Genomic DNA, 15,081 nt, shown 5'->3' with positions numbered 1-15,081 from the left:
TGCAGTCGGGGCTAATTAGATGCAATTGAGTGGAACCAGGAGCAAACGGGCGCAAAGGAGCAATGCGGTGGTGATGGAGTTGGATTCTTAGCTTTCTATTCTCGGAGTTTCGCCTCCTCTTCATTGTCCTTCCTCACTGTCCATCATGTGTGAATGTGTGTCCGGCGTATTGTGCGCTAAAAATAAGTCAACAGATGTTTGGGGCTTGTTAATAATCGCCCAGTGTCCACGGTGGTCAGTCGGTGCAGTGCCAGTGAGTATTAAATCGGGATAATTGTTGTTGGGTTGGAAGGGAAGGGGGTTGTAATAGTATGTAAAGTGGGCGTGTCCGCGCGGTGACTGACGGTTTATGTAATGAGCAGCAGCAGTGCAAGTCTATATATCTGGGAGGAGACACGCCACGGTTCATTCACTAGTAATAAGACGAGTGATGAACATCCGTGGCGCACTGACGCACCAAGTTCAGCACCAAAACAAGCTGTGAGCCGCGCACACACCGCGGACTGACCATTGTGGAGTACAACACCGTGCACGGAGAGGACGCCCGCTGACAGACACACACACAGACAGAGGCTCGGCTGTGGATATTAGTCTTTCTCACCTTTGGATAACTTGGAGCTTGGAGGCGCTTTCTCTGGACGCTTCTGACGCACAGCAACCAGGAGCTACTGGAGAACTCCCTGGGAGTGAATAAGGATTTCTATTTGCTGTAGAGATTTTTCTTTTTTCTTGTACATTTCTTTACCTCGGTGTAAATACTTTGGAATTGGAGGTTTTGCTGCTTTCTTGGCTGGTGACGCGGCTGCCCTGGAGAAGCAGAAGGATGGCAGCCTGGTTCACCTTTACCATCGCATTCAGCACCACGTTGATAACACAGGTATGAAGGAGGATAATACATCTCCCCGGTGGTCCCAGAGACCTCCGCCAAACACATGGAGAGCCAGTTGTTTTAGGGTTTTTTTTTCTTTCTTTTTCTTTTTTTTAAAGAATGATTTAAATGTAACAGTGCCGACGTTTTCTTAAATGATATCTCCTTCTCTTTTTAGGTTTTTGGATCCGGTGTTTTTGAGCTTGATCTTCACGAATTTAAAAATCACAAAGGTTTGCTGGCAAACGGGAACGCGTGCAAACCCAACTGCAGGACTTATTTCACTATTTGCTTGAAGAACTATCAGGCTGTGGTCTCGCCAGGTGACTGCATCTTTGGAAGTACAATGACACCGGTGCTGGGGACGAACTCTCTCAGCGCCAAGGACAGTGGCACTTTACCTAGACGCATTCAGATACCCTTCAACTTCGGATGGCCGGTAAGAGAGGTGGAGCAGTGCATCCACTTTGTTTTGTTTTATTGCAGCCACCGCTGTTGTGTTGTTTTCAGGGAGCTGCTGTGCATTTTGGGAGCTCACCGGTTACTGGTCAGCTCATCTAATCCATATCATTAGGTAACACTCTGTGGACGAACAGATTGGACTGCTACCACGTCGTTCATGTTCAGAATCCACAAGGGCCATGCAGTGATCAATGTAGCACATGCAGCCCTCAGTGGCACTAAAACAGCTGTTTGAGACAATCAGACTAATGCATGCGAATAGAGAAGATGTCAGATTCTCTTCTTAAATGATGAACATAATTTGGATATTAATTATATGCATGTGTTTTCTCCTTAGGGCTCATTTTCATTAATAATTGAAGCCTGGCATTCACCTTATGGAAATCTACCTGTAGGTAAGTGCAACATCTTTTACCACAGGAGGGAGCTCTGCCTGTACATTTAACACATGAGCCTCTCACAGCAGTTTACCTTTTATTTTGCACAAAAGAATCAAAGATTGGGTCATTAAATGCAGCTTAGTCATTCAAATGTCCCCCTCCACCTCTTGTTAATTGTTCATAATTTCACACATTTTCACGCCTATTCACTCTTTTGTTATGAACTTCAGAACACCTTTTTCATTCTTATACCCAATACAATTGAACTTCCTCTGGTTTATTTTTGGCGTGGGAAAGAGCTGTGGGCTTTGGTGAGAATACTCAGTGCCTGCCAAAAACCCCTGACTACATCTTCCTGTATTTTACACCTTACTCTGTTCCGCCCTTTGGAAGAGGGGACTGGGCCTGGGAATGTTTTTGCTGACGGAAAGAAAGAGGAAATTTCAACCTGAGTTTATCTTTCATCTAAGCTGTATGGGATTTGATAAGGGATGCAGCTTGGTACTGGGCAGATTATTAAAGCGAAAGTGGACGACTTTTGAACCCATGGCCATTTATGATGCAGTACATGACATAAATCCCAGAATAGGCAGGTTAGAAGTTTAGATCCTGCATTAATTCTGACTCCCCCCTCTTTTGTCTTGTCTTTTTCTTCTTTCAGACACCAACAACCCAGACTTTTTGATTAGCTTTTTTGCCATCCGGAGACAGATGGGTGTAGGGACCGACTGGTCTCAGCATACGCAGATGGAAAAGCAGACGGAGCTCAGGTATTCCTACCGCTTCATCTGCAACGAAAGTTACTACGGAGAAAGTTGCTCCAAGAAATGCTCGCCAAGGGACGACCGATTTGGCCACTACACCTGCACCCGAGACGGACAGTTATCCTGTCTGCCTGGCTGGAAGGGGAAATACTGCGAAGAACGTAAGCTATCAACAAAACATCTCCCACTACTCACAACTGGCTGTTAATCAGCACTCTGGCCCAGCTCTCTAATTCACATTTCTGTCTGTTGATACTGGAGCTGTGTATAGTCGAGTGTTGCTCAGAGAGCCTGTCTATTCTTTAACACAGAGGTTTGTCATTATGGATCTGTTTTAGTTTGGGAGCTTGTGAATCCCGTGTAAGATGCAATGACTATAGTCCTTACCTTAAAAAAGTTGTAACTCAGCCAGGTCCTGGTGTCACGGCTTGTGCCTGAAATGAGAAAAAATCTGTGAGTGTGTGTGTGTGAGTCACACAAATCAGCAGTTTAAATGTAAGTTGTATAACACATGTCATTATCATTAAGACCACAGGATGTTGAGCACTATTACAAGCCATGATGTGATGACAACTGGCAAGTGTGACGGGCAATTTTGGTGCAGAGTGCTTTTTTTCTTTTTTTTTGAGATATTTGCCACATATAATTAGTGATCATATAAGTCGGATGTATAATTGCTTGTGGGTTTGTGAACACTCATTTAATATGGATTGAGGGACAGGCAGCTTAGCATGACAACAGGCACATTATACTCGTGCAAACCCACTTGGCGAAATCATAGGCCAACACTCCCATGTTTCTGGACGGCTCTGAACAGGCCCTGTGAGGAGGCCCAGTGCCATTTGGCTCCACAATAACCAAGGGCCCTTTTCACCAAAACAAATTAATCAGAGAGTGGATTGGAAGGAAGGAGGCACCGTGAGAGTAATAGTTACCATGTGCTGGATGTGTGACCACATGGGTGACAGCGGATCTGTCATCCATGTCACTTGGTGGTGAAAGAGAAATTGGCATGTGCTATTTTGACTGTGGCGCCAAATTCTAACCAGATGGGCTCACGTGTTGCAATTACAGACACATCAATCGTCAGTGACTACAGAAAATATACATGAGAAAGATAGATGGGGCATCTCTCACACACTATAATCTCTCTTCTCTCTCACACTGCCATACATCAGCTTAAACAAGCCTTGTCATTTGGGCCTAGTGAGCTATAGAGCAACAATGCGGCTTAAACACACACAGCAGGCTAACGGTGGCTACAATGAATTATTTTTCATTCATTCATTGATTATTTGTTCCAATCCTATGATTGGGATGGAGCAGGATGAAGAAAACGTATAGCACCTGCTCCTTTTTTAAAACAAAAGAACACCAACATCAGATCAAAGGCCAATTTACAGCCAACAATGTACAAAGAAAAATAAAAAATAAAATCCACAACTAATACTCTCCATCAAAACATGTTTCTATGCAAATTCCCCACCTTTTCATTGTATAGCCTCTGAAACTGAAAACATTTGAGCAACTTTTTTCTTCCACTGTTAACGAATTCCAAAGTTTAACACCCACTACAGAATTTCACATTTAATGCTAATTATAGGCTACTTGAAACAATGGCTAATTAGCACAGCTGTAGAGCCTTAATGACCCACAGGTGTGCGTTTACCTGGCAATTAAGTGAACGTGTTAAAAAGAAGTCAGAACCAGTTCAGAGGAGAGAACATGTTTGTGTTTCTAAAGGGGAGAAAAAAATTACATTAATATTGAAATGACTGAAAGTAGCTACTGTACCGCGCGTGCCCGGTAACCTAATCCGCACGCGGGGGAGGGTGTGCGCGGGCACTGATAGGAGGAGCCCGGGCGGCTGCACGCGCCAAGGTTAATCGCGGCATTATTATCCGCCACGCGCCACCGATGTTTAGTCCCCTCCATTGTTGGGCGCGCGGTGGAGTAGCAGCTGCAAATATGGTTGTTAGAGCACAAACAACAATGGCGACAGAGAGACAGCTGTCTGCTATTGAGAGCGAGCATCTGCTGCTGCACTAAACCGGCCGCTCACCGTCACCCGCCTCATGTTGTCCTGCGAATCAGTGTCATGCAAAGACCTGCGTCCTGCAAAAAGGACCCCCCCCCCCACACACACACACACACACACACACACACACACACACACACACACGCACGCACGCACGCACGCACGCACACACACACTCAATAGCGGGTGGAGGCAGGTTTAGATCAAATGATCAAATGGCTCCTGAGGAAAGTTGAGACATATTGAGGCCTCATGTTCTTCAACAGTTTGCTATTTCAGGAGAGCAGGGCTCTGTGGCCTCGGCTGCTGTAATGAGCTGCTCCCACACTGTTATTCTAAAGGATTTTTAGCAGCTACAGGCTTTTTTCCCCCCTTGTTGTGGAAATGTTACTTATTCAGTATCACAGTTATGCAGGTTGTGCTGCTGCAGCTGGGTGGGCTCTCAGACCTGATGTGTGTTTGTGTTTCTTCCTTCCTCAGCGATCTGTCTGGAGGGCTGCAGCGAGAGGACTGGAAACTGCTCCAGACCTGGAGAGTGTGTGTAAGTATTCAAAAAATTATTATTATTATGGAGCATTGAAATAGGTGTGGATCCATGCATGCGGTTGTGGGTCTCTCAGTTCTGTTTTCATTTTCCAGTTCTCTTGTTTAAGTTAGATTCACATCAGCTGTTCTTACACCCACATCATTCACTCACAGAGGCTGAAGTTCACTAAACCAACAGAAGCTCGGTCGGTGCCCGCTCTCGTCTCCCTGCGTCACTCACTCGCATGTCTGCCTCCATGTCCCCCTCCCGGTCGCTGGACTCTCTCGTTCCCTCACTCAGCAGCAGAGATAATTCACACACACCCGGCCTCTGTGAGAACCTTCCTCCTTGCACGGCCCTCTTTTTTAAGACACAAACCCTCCATTCCCACCGCACTGAGGTTGAACCCTCCAGATACCAACACCGTCAGGCTGCTCCCATGTCTCTGCTCACTCAGCAGAAAACATTGGAACGTTAAAAGTACATCTTAAGTCCCACAATCTCTCAGTTTGACAAGATGGCTGCACACTGGACTGAGAAATAGATATTCATGGGAAACATGAGGGTAGAACTGTCGACTGCTGGCTTGATGCCAAAAGTCTTTGCAGTAATATTTCACATTCGTATTATCCTAGTATTTATCCTCATGCCGTGTAAACTTCTTTGATTGTTTGACCTCCAGCACTGGCATGTGTTTGTTCTGTTGTTTCTGCATTCACACTGTGTGATGTTGACAGTGCTGATATCATTATTCACAGAACAATGTTGCCTGTAATTTATGATGTAAGAAGGCTGTGGAATAACAAAGTGGCCTGATTTCATACCCACTTGTTGTATCCCCTCTGAAAACACTGTTCTACTTCAAGATGTCTTTTTTGGCCCCACGAGTAGCACACTTAGGGTTTTTTGTCATTGCTATGATGGATTTATATGAGAATTTAATGATTGTATCCAACTGTGGTGAAGCTATTAATGTCACTTTACATGATAAATGACCGATCTCTTAATGAAATAGGCAGCTAATCCATGACGGACCTACAAAGCCGAGTTGTCTGCTCTCATTTCATCCAAATTAACAAAGTGCATGTTTAATAAAAAATTACATTGACCAGTTTTAAGAGCCAATTTCAGACCGAAAACACGAGTGAGTGATTAATCAAGGAGCGTGCTTTGTCATTTTGCAGATGCAGAGACGGTTGGCAAGGCATGTTCTGCGACGAGTGTAAGAAGTACCCGGCCTGTATGCACGGCACCTGCCAGCTGCCGTGGCAGTGTAACTGTCAGGAGGGCTGGGGAGGCCTATTATGTGACCAAGGTAAACCAGACCACTTGGACCACTGCTGTTGTTCCCTTTTAGTAGATCATCTCATGTTACTTGCGCACTGTTTTCATTTGAATTAACTTGAAAGCATTAGTGAATGAGGTTTTCCTCTGAAGTGCTTCATTCATAGCTCTGTCTGTACACATCCGGCGTGGATAGTTCCCTGTAAACAAACTCCCTTCTTTCTCTCTCTCTCCGCAGACCTAAACTTCTGCACCCATAACCATCCTTGTGAGAATGGCGCCACCTGCATGAACACAGGCCAGGGAAGCTACACATGCACGTGCCTGCCCGGTTTCACAGGGATCAACTGTGAGATGGAGATGCAGGAGTGTGACAGCAACCCCTGCAGGAACGGAGGGAAATGCTCAGTAAGTTGGAAATGAAACAACAAACTGTATTTGTGGTGGGTTTTTTAAATTGCCGACCGTTTCACTGACTCCACCTCTTCTGTTTCACCCAGAATTTGGAGAGCGGCTACGAGTGCGAATGCCCGAAGGGTTTCTCGGGCTCCCACTGTGAACACAGCCTGCTGACCTGTGCTGACTCACCCTGCTTCCACCTTGGAAAATGCTGGGAGAAGGACAATGGCCGCAGCTACATGTGCGAGTGTCCCCGAGGCTACACTGGACTCAACTGTGAGAAGAGAGTGGACAAGTGCACGTCGCTTCCCTGCGCTAATGGTACGGTCTTCCTCCCCTCTTTGCCCCCCTATTCTGAACTTCCCCTCGCTCTTTCTCCCCCCTTCGAATTCCTGCAACTGGAAGCAGTGCAGAACAACAGGAATTGGTGGGAACTTGGTGTCTATTGTCCTCCATATAAACACTCGGCAGCTTAGAGCAGCAGCTTGTTAATGTCACCACAGCTCACTGTGGTTGTTGATGAAAGGGGACAAATTTCCAGCGTAGCTCGATTTCTGTCTTGTTGTAAACATGGAGGGGCTCTGGGATTGTTCTGTGTCAGGAGAACAATACATGTACAAGTACACAATAGATGTATAAAGTGCTGCGGTCACACTGGATTTGATGGAGATGTGTGAACTGCAAGGGCCTCATGGGAAGATTTATGGAGGTTGCGTTCCTTCTGATTTAGAAACGTCTCGATGTTGCAATGTCATTTACAAAGCTTTTCCTGCTCGCATAGATAAAAACAACTTGTTGATAGTGACTGTCCACCTCCTCTGCTGCAGGTGGCCTCTGTCTGATCCACGACGGGACCAGCGTGTGCAGCTGCCGTGCAGGATTTAGCGGCCAGCGTTGTGAAATCAACATCAACGAATGCGCGGGGAACCCCTGCCTCAACGGAGGCACCTGCCAGGACCGCATCAACGACTACACCTGCACCTGTCCCTCGGGTTACGGCGGCCGCAACTGCGACAAGATCCTGGACGAGTGTTCCCTCCAGCCTTGCCTCAACGGGGGTACGTGCACCGGGGGCGGCGGGCCCGGCAAACCCCCCGCCGCCTGCATCTGCCCCTCCGGCTTCACCGGGCGCCGCTGCGAGTTCTTCGCCTCCGTCACCGCCCCCGTGACCACCCCGGAGATTACGGACGGCTTCCAGTGGGCGGCGGTGTCTCTGGCGGTGGGGCTGGTGGCGCTGCTGGTGCTGCTGTGCATGGTGGGCCTGGCGCTGCGACACATCCACAGGCAGGCCCAGAGGGAGAGCGGCGACACGGAGACTATGAACAACCTGTCGAATTTTCAGAGGGATAACCTGATCCCGGCGTCGCAGCTGAAGAACACCAACCAGAAAATCGGCCTGGAGGTGGACTGCGACTCGGAAAAATCAAACTTTATCCATAAAAACTATCACTTGGACTCTTACAACTCAAAATCAAAGGAGTTCAAAGATGAAAAGTCACAAGAGGATAAAAGTCTTATTTATGAAAAGTGTTTAGAAGATAAAATGCCCTTGAGTAGAATGTACAGGTAAGAGGAACCACTCATCTCACCTCACATTTAACCCCCTCCTGTCCCTGATAGCCTACACTCTAATGGCTTCCATGGCAAAGCACTAGAAACTTTCCATAGGCCTCATCTATTATTGCTTTAATAGAGCAGTGTATACATAGAGCCTGCTGTTAATGATAGTCTTCACTCACGCTATGCCATGATTTACTTGTATGAACCCAACAATGAGCCTCGGTTGTGTTTGTCAAACTTGGAAACGGCCTATTGTTCCTCATTCATGTAGAGTTTACGTGTAATTGACAGTTGCTGTGCTGCAAACAGGCCCTGACCTCACTGTGCATGTGTATGTATGTCTGAGGCATAGCGCCGCCATGTGCTTCTCATTTGAGTTAACGCAAAGTGTGATTTGTGTTTGCAGTGAAAAGCCAGAGTGTAGGATATCAACAATATGTTCCTCAAGAGACTCCATGTACCAGTCGGTATTTGTTATAGCAGAGGAAAGGAGGGAATGCGTCATAGCGACCGAGGTAAGCCAAAACAATCACTTCTTCATCAGCATTTCCGCAGATCGCCCATTTCAAATGCATCATGTCGTCCCATGTGCTCTATCCCTCACTAGTGCACCAACATTTATGATGGAGGGATGATGCTATTTCTAGAAAGACTGTGGTGTGATATTTGGACCTGAGCTTGGGATAGCCCAATCAACTGCATTAGTGGTTTCTGTGAATTACACCGGCCGTTCTTTATCTTGGCTGTGATGACCTGCAGTCAGAACGTAGACTGATTCCTCACACATGTTTGGCTCCGCTCGGTCTCCAAGGTGCTATGTTTTACAGCTGTGGCAATTAGAGGAATTTTTAAGATGTGATTTCCAAGCAAAACATAATGGCGATAGAGGAGCATGTGAGCAGTAACAGTTCAAAAGGGGCAATAAAAAACCTCATGAGCTCTTAGCAGTGGGATCATTGTAGCATTTGTATTTTAACACAAGTTTGTCCTCCCTTTATTTCCCTACAGGTATAAACCGTGAGGGGTCTGAAAGCAAAGGGGACGAGGAAGAAGACACAATCGAGGCAGAATCTAATATTCTGGATTGTTTACAAATGCTGAGAAGAGACTGGAGATTGTTCTAGATCCACTGCTGCTCTGCAACACTTGAGAACTGGAGAGGGCAGAAACCTCTGCTCTGCAAAACAAAAAGAACAGAACTGAGAAACTTTACGTCGACCGAGTGTTTGTATGCAAAACATGTACAGTGAAGGACCTCTCTTAGTTGTGACAATGGTTAAATGGACTGACCACACAAGGTGTGAAGACTGACAGAGCTTCAGTAAAAATATTAATTTATAATCTCAGCCATCCTGGACAGTAAAAGGAGGCGCAGGTGGATCGTTGCCCCTCGTATCTGACCCGGCCTTGTGTGATAATCATGACTCTGACAGCCAACCAATCAGTTAAAAAAGGTGCCTAAGATGTGACCCGACACCCCCCGCCCCCGCCCCCCTCCCTCCCACACTCACTCCTGCCAGCTTCGCCTGCTATGCAAGACTCAGGGTCGAGACGAGTGAACTCACCCACCGTCGCAATCCAACCTCACAAACACTGAGAATGTCTGAAACTAATCTTCAACTGTCAATCACGTGAAAATGACTGGTTGGACTTTTCCACGCAATGGTGAAGATTGTATGCAGCCCAAATTCACTAGAAGCCTTAAAAGAGGGGGTTTGAATGCTAAATTTGTGCCCTTGTCTGTTCTTGGATCATTTGCACTACAAAATAGAAAAAGAGGAAAAAAGAAAAAAAAAAAACAGTGGGGGGAAAATACTTTTTAATCACAGCGATTTGAAGAGTAGACCACAGGAGCGCAAACGTCAGTGCTGTGCCAGCAAGATCCAAGAGAAAGGAAGAGTGCATCGAAAAGTGTTTGTATGCAACCCAACAGGAAAACAAAGAGAAAAGACTGTCACGCCACTGCCTGCCTATAATAAAGTTCAGAAATACAGAACCAATAATGTAATTTTTTAAAATGATTATTTCCAGAGTTTAATTTAAATATGACACACTGCTCTTTATATGTTTTATAATATTATTTTGTATATAATGCATATTTATAAGGACCAAACTTCTGAAGAATAAAACTTCCTTGGAAACTGTTTTTAATTTGATGTCAGTACATGGAAAAGGAAATTATTTTTGACGTGTTTTTAAATAATGAAATTGAGTACAAATGAAGATTAAATGTGTCTTGTATTTCTTTTTATCTAGATTTCATCTAAAGGGAACTGAAAATTAGGCTACATCCTGTCTTTTTTTTCACTGAAGTTGTGAGCAGGTTTATGAAGATGAAATCCAGCTGCTTTCCCACATCCACACAACATCATGTGTGATGTGTTGGACTTTATGCATGAACATAAAGCTCCTGACTGCAGCATCTCTACCTCCAGTAATTCCTGGAAACGCCTTTGGCTCCCTCTCTACTCGCCCGCCCCTCATCCTCTCTCTCTCTCTCTCTCTCTCTCTCTCTCTCTGGTCCTAAATTGGCTTGAAATTCAAATCCGTTTCCACGGATACCACCCCCTCAAGCTGGAAATGGCGAAACAAAGCCAGGCACAGGGCAAAGGGGAACACACACCCCCCCCCCTCCTCACCACACCCCTCATAATGCTTGCACACGCGTCTGCGCACACACACGCACGCACACACACACACGGACACAGCCAATCAAACAGATGCCGTGGGGGAGCACGGAGTGAATCTGTAGTGCCATAAAAACAGCAGCATATGCCAGGCCTCTTGCCCCGTGTGCATGACACACACACACAGTGCACAGACCTCCCATTAAAAAAAGCACACACACACACACACATGCATGCACACACACCCCAGCACTTACATGCTCCCCAACTGCCTGCCTGCCTCCCCTTCAGGGTTAAGAGCAATATTTCAATGCCCGGTTCTGTACCACCCACTCCTGCAGACAAAGCTGGGGAGAAGACCTGGCACTGGGTCTGTTAGTGGAGGGGTGTGGTGGGGGGGAGCAGATGGGAGCCAGTGGATCTGCCATGAATCCACATAAATAAAACAATCTTTCTTAGAAAAGTTGAGTCGTCTGGTCGACCTTTCTGCCCTTTCACCTTCTTGCCTTATGGGAAAATACTGCCGTTCCGTACAGTTTGTTCCAGATATATCACCATTCTCAGTGAATGGCACACTCGTCTTAAAATTTGGCTCCGGTGTGTCTGAAAATTCATTTTTTTTGTGTGTCTAGGCAACACATCATGATTAAAACCCCTCCTGCCTCCAATTAACAGAAATCCTGCGACAGTCAACAGCCGCTAATCAGGAGCAATCAACACTCAGAGGCAGAGGACCTCAATGGCTGTTCCCTCACATACATCCTGTTGACCTGTTGACCTGGGCATCCTCATCTAGAGCCTTATGAGAGTGTGTTTAAAACAAAACAAAACAAAAAGTCTGGAAAAGGGAGCTTCCAGCCCGGGTCAAGAAAAACATACATGTTATCACTATGATTAATCATCCATTACCTGACCCAGACCGATGGTACTACTCAGAGTTTCTTCCCACCACCATCATACTCACACCTACAGCAGCCACACCGCCTCATTCACACTCCATTGCAGTGCAAACACATGCTAAGGCCCTGCTCTTTGGCCTCTGGGTCTCCATAGCATGGCCAGGCATTTTCATTGTGTTATAATCACAGCATCCTGTTTGTGACCCAGTGACATCAGTTCCTGTTTCCTCCGTGATTAAAAAATGCCGAACATGCCGGCACAGGCCAACTGTTTTTCTCACGCATTGCTTTCTTCGGTCGGCACTTGCTCGCACAGATGACTCTGGGTTTTCAGGAAACAACCTCAAAACAAGCGAGAGCGCAGGCACACAAACTAATCAGCACTATTTACTCTGAAAAAGGAAACGGGGAAAATACATGAATTGATGTCATGAGCAGAGAATCGGGAAGCAGATTTGAAATTCCAATCAGTCTATCTCTTTATGACAAATGTGGAAGTCCCTCTACAAAACACTCTTTTTTTCCCAAAGATTGTGTCGAATCAATCACACTCAAGAATGTTGTTGTATTCCTGTGGTCCTGGCTTTATTCAGAGCCTGATTTGACTCATTTTGCCTCATGGATGTTTTTGAATATACTGTACACTTGTATGCAGATTATACTGATACAGAATATGACAGTACATTCCAGCGCTCCATAACCTTGCCCCGCTCTGCCCTTGCAGTCGTCTCATTAATTAACACTAGGTGTCAGTAAGAAACCCACACACAGGAAACAAGTGGTCAGTATGGCATGTCAAAATAAAACCCCAGGAACATTCAAGTTCAAGTCTAAAACAGCAGCACCTCATCTAAACACAGCCAATGAATTTAGCCATTAAAGCATAAATCCATGGTGCATACATCCTGTCATTCAGACAAACCAACTGCAGGAACCATGTTGTTGTGTCTTTTTTTCTTCTACTTTTAGATGCCACTGACCTGCTCCAGTAACCTGCCTTCAAATTCTTGACCCTGGAGTGTTTACAGTAGATGGAAAACAACCTCCATCAGTGCTGCAGAAGGAAAACTCTGTGTTGTATCATGTCTATAACCAGATTCCAATTTGAATATCTTTTGAGCTGAACAACAAAAACGTAAACGTCCAAACCACTAGTTTAGGTGTTAAATTATCTACTTTAAATATATTGGTTTGACAGCAAAAACAAACAAATGGGTATTTGACAACAACTGGTCTAAACGTCAGAGTTGTAAAAGCATGTTGTGGTGCTGCAGCATCTGCTCTGATGGACATGAAATGCCATGGCATCTTTGGGTGGACTCAGGGTCATTATAGGCCAGGCATGTGTGGTGCTTTATTGCCTGGCCTCTTATCAAGGCAGGTAATGCCAGCTATTTATAGATAATCTATCTAATGAGACCAGATAAGCCTCTACTATTATATCAGATCCACTAGGAGTGGTGGGCATCTCTGGACATTTGATCAGGTCTGATATAGTCCTTATCATTCTGTTTCTATTTCTGTGACATGTCTCCACTGTGCTCAGTGTTGTTCCAGTTTTGGTACATGACAGTATTTTTCTTATTTCTGACATTTATTTCCCCTTGTTTTTTTGGGGTTTTTTTTTACCAGTTTAACATGTCCTGCCCATACACCTGGGATGAACTCAGGTTTAAACTTAAAGCAGAAGTAAGCGGAATGTTTGCGTTAATATAAGTCTTAAATAGTTCTATCTTCCAACAGCAATCACTTACATAGAGTGTTTGGTCTGAAACACGGGTCTGTCAGTCACTCTGCTCTGCTGTAAGCCGAGGAGAAAACTTTCTTTGTATCCTACAACCTTTATCCAATGAGGAGAGAGAACGGCATAAAGGGGCGGTCCTCTCTGTGTGAGCAGCCAAGGGATGCGCATGAATGTGGTGACGTAGGGACGAGGACCAATAGATCCATGACGAGGACGGGGACTGCTAACTCCATGGGCTGACAAGAAGTTAGCCAAAACCACCGGATCGCTTATTTCTGCTTTAATAAGCCATTCCCTCTATGACAATGCAATAGGCTATAGAGTCATAAGAGTGGCATAAAAATAATAAATCTGCAAAAGATGGACAAAATTAGCATTGGAATATCACTAATGAGAAGAAAAAAGCTGAAAGTATTGAACTGTATTGAGAAATGAAAAAAAGAATAAAAATACTTTTCACTTTTGCTTTTACCCTGCTGCTTTCGCTTCTGCCTATTGCTTTGCTATAATGTATTAACAGGAATGTGTGTGTGTGTGTGTGTGTGTGTGTGTGTGTGTGTGCGTGCGTGCATGTGTGTGTTTTCTGAACAGTCTGACAATAAATGATAACAGTCTGGCCCAGTGTGAATAACCTGCCCTGTGTCAGTGAGACTTCTGACTGGGTCAAAGTATTAACAAATAACTTTTGTACATAAACACCATCGGGAGATAGGACTAATAAAGACTAATGTGTCCTTTGTCTATGTCCTTTTCTACCCTTTTGTGCACAATATAATGTTACTATTAACATGGTATGATTTATAATTTAAATGTGAGGGGTTGTGTTATTGTTTTTTATGTATCATATTTGTATATTTTATATAGAGCAATGAAATTAAAGAATTTCCCTCTGGGGATTACTAAAGTCCAGATCTTTGAGCTGTGGGACTAGATATGTCCTCTTACATCCATGGAAACATCCATGTAGTATAAATCATAAGTGACTTCCATCAGTCATGTGTCAGGTCACATCACAACCTGAGAGAAATAGGCTACTTATTTTTAAAATATCCACTTAGAATACACATGTGTGATCACAGTTTATTTATTCTCTTGGTGATATATCTCAGATGGACAGGATCCTCTCCTGTTTAGGTCTGTCTTCCTGATTTCAATCTGATGCAATGTCTTGGTGTGTTGCTGGCTCGTTGTGAAGGCCCTGAAATGCTGTTGGAAGTTGCATCAGCCGTACGATATGGAAATCCATTCAGAGAGTGACAGCGCAGTTGACCAATCATGAATAAAACCAGCTGGACTGACGTTTCATTGACCAATCACGTTGAATGACGCGTGCTCCGTTCAAATCACATTTGGGCCAATGGCATAACGAGTTTTAGTAGAACTCCCGCCTCATGGGGCGCACCGAGATATGATTGGGTGAAACGTGATGGAAGGACGAGTCTCCTTAAATATCATTGGCCGAAGAAGCTCGGATGGACCCGCCCACCTGCCCTGCAACGTATAAATAGGTGAGCGGGGACGCGGTGTATT

General features: G+C 45.1%; 1 protein-coding gene across 1 annotated transcript; it reads left to right on the top strand.

Annotated features, from left to right (window-relative positions):
* Positions 1–376: 376 nt before the first annotated feature.
* dll4 (delta-like 4 (Drosophila)) lies at positions 377–10,427 on the top strand. The gene is made up of 11 exons (XM_085770160.1): positions 377–877; positions 1,047–1,307; positions 1,668–1,725; positions 2,372–2,635; positions 4,993–5,053; positions 6,223–6,353; positions 6,561–6,730; positions 6,823–7,042; positions 7,549–8,287; positions 8,688–8,796; positions 9,290–10,427. The coding sequence occupies exons 1-11, from the start codon at positions 824–826 to the stop codon at positions 9,293–9,295; spliced, it is 2,073 nt and encodes a 690-aa protein (XP_085626286.1). The 5' UTR covers positions 377–823; the 3' UTR covers positions 9,296–10,427.
* Positions 10,428–15,081: the final 4,654 nt, after the last annotated feature.

The sequence above is a fragment of the Trachurus japonicus genome, chromosome 24, assembly GCF_045865225.1.
Source record: "Trachurus japonicus isolate A0001 chromosome 24, Traja_1.0".
Lineage (NCBI taxonomy): Eukaryota > Metazoa > Chordata > Actinopteri > Carangiformes > Carangidae > Trachurus > Trachurus japonicus.
Note: the sequence above shows the minus strand (reverse complement) of the source record. Positions and strands in the feature narration are given on the sequence as shown.

Bases quoted from the DNA above. Each gene is read 5' to 3' on its own strand.
- dll4 (XM_085770160.1), top strand. From the start codon at position 824: ATGGCAGCCTGGTTCACCTTTACCATCGCATTCAGCACCACGTTGATA. The intron at 1,726-2,371 runs GTAAGTGCAACA...TTCTTCTTTCAG, and splicing joins TTATGGAAATCTACCTGTAG to ACACCAACAACCCAGACTTT. The intron at 7,043-7,548 runs GTACGGTCTTCC...CCTCTGCTGCAG, and splicing joins GTCGCTTCCCTGCGCTAATG to GTGGCCTCTGTCTGATCCAC.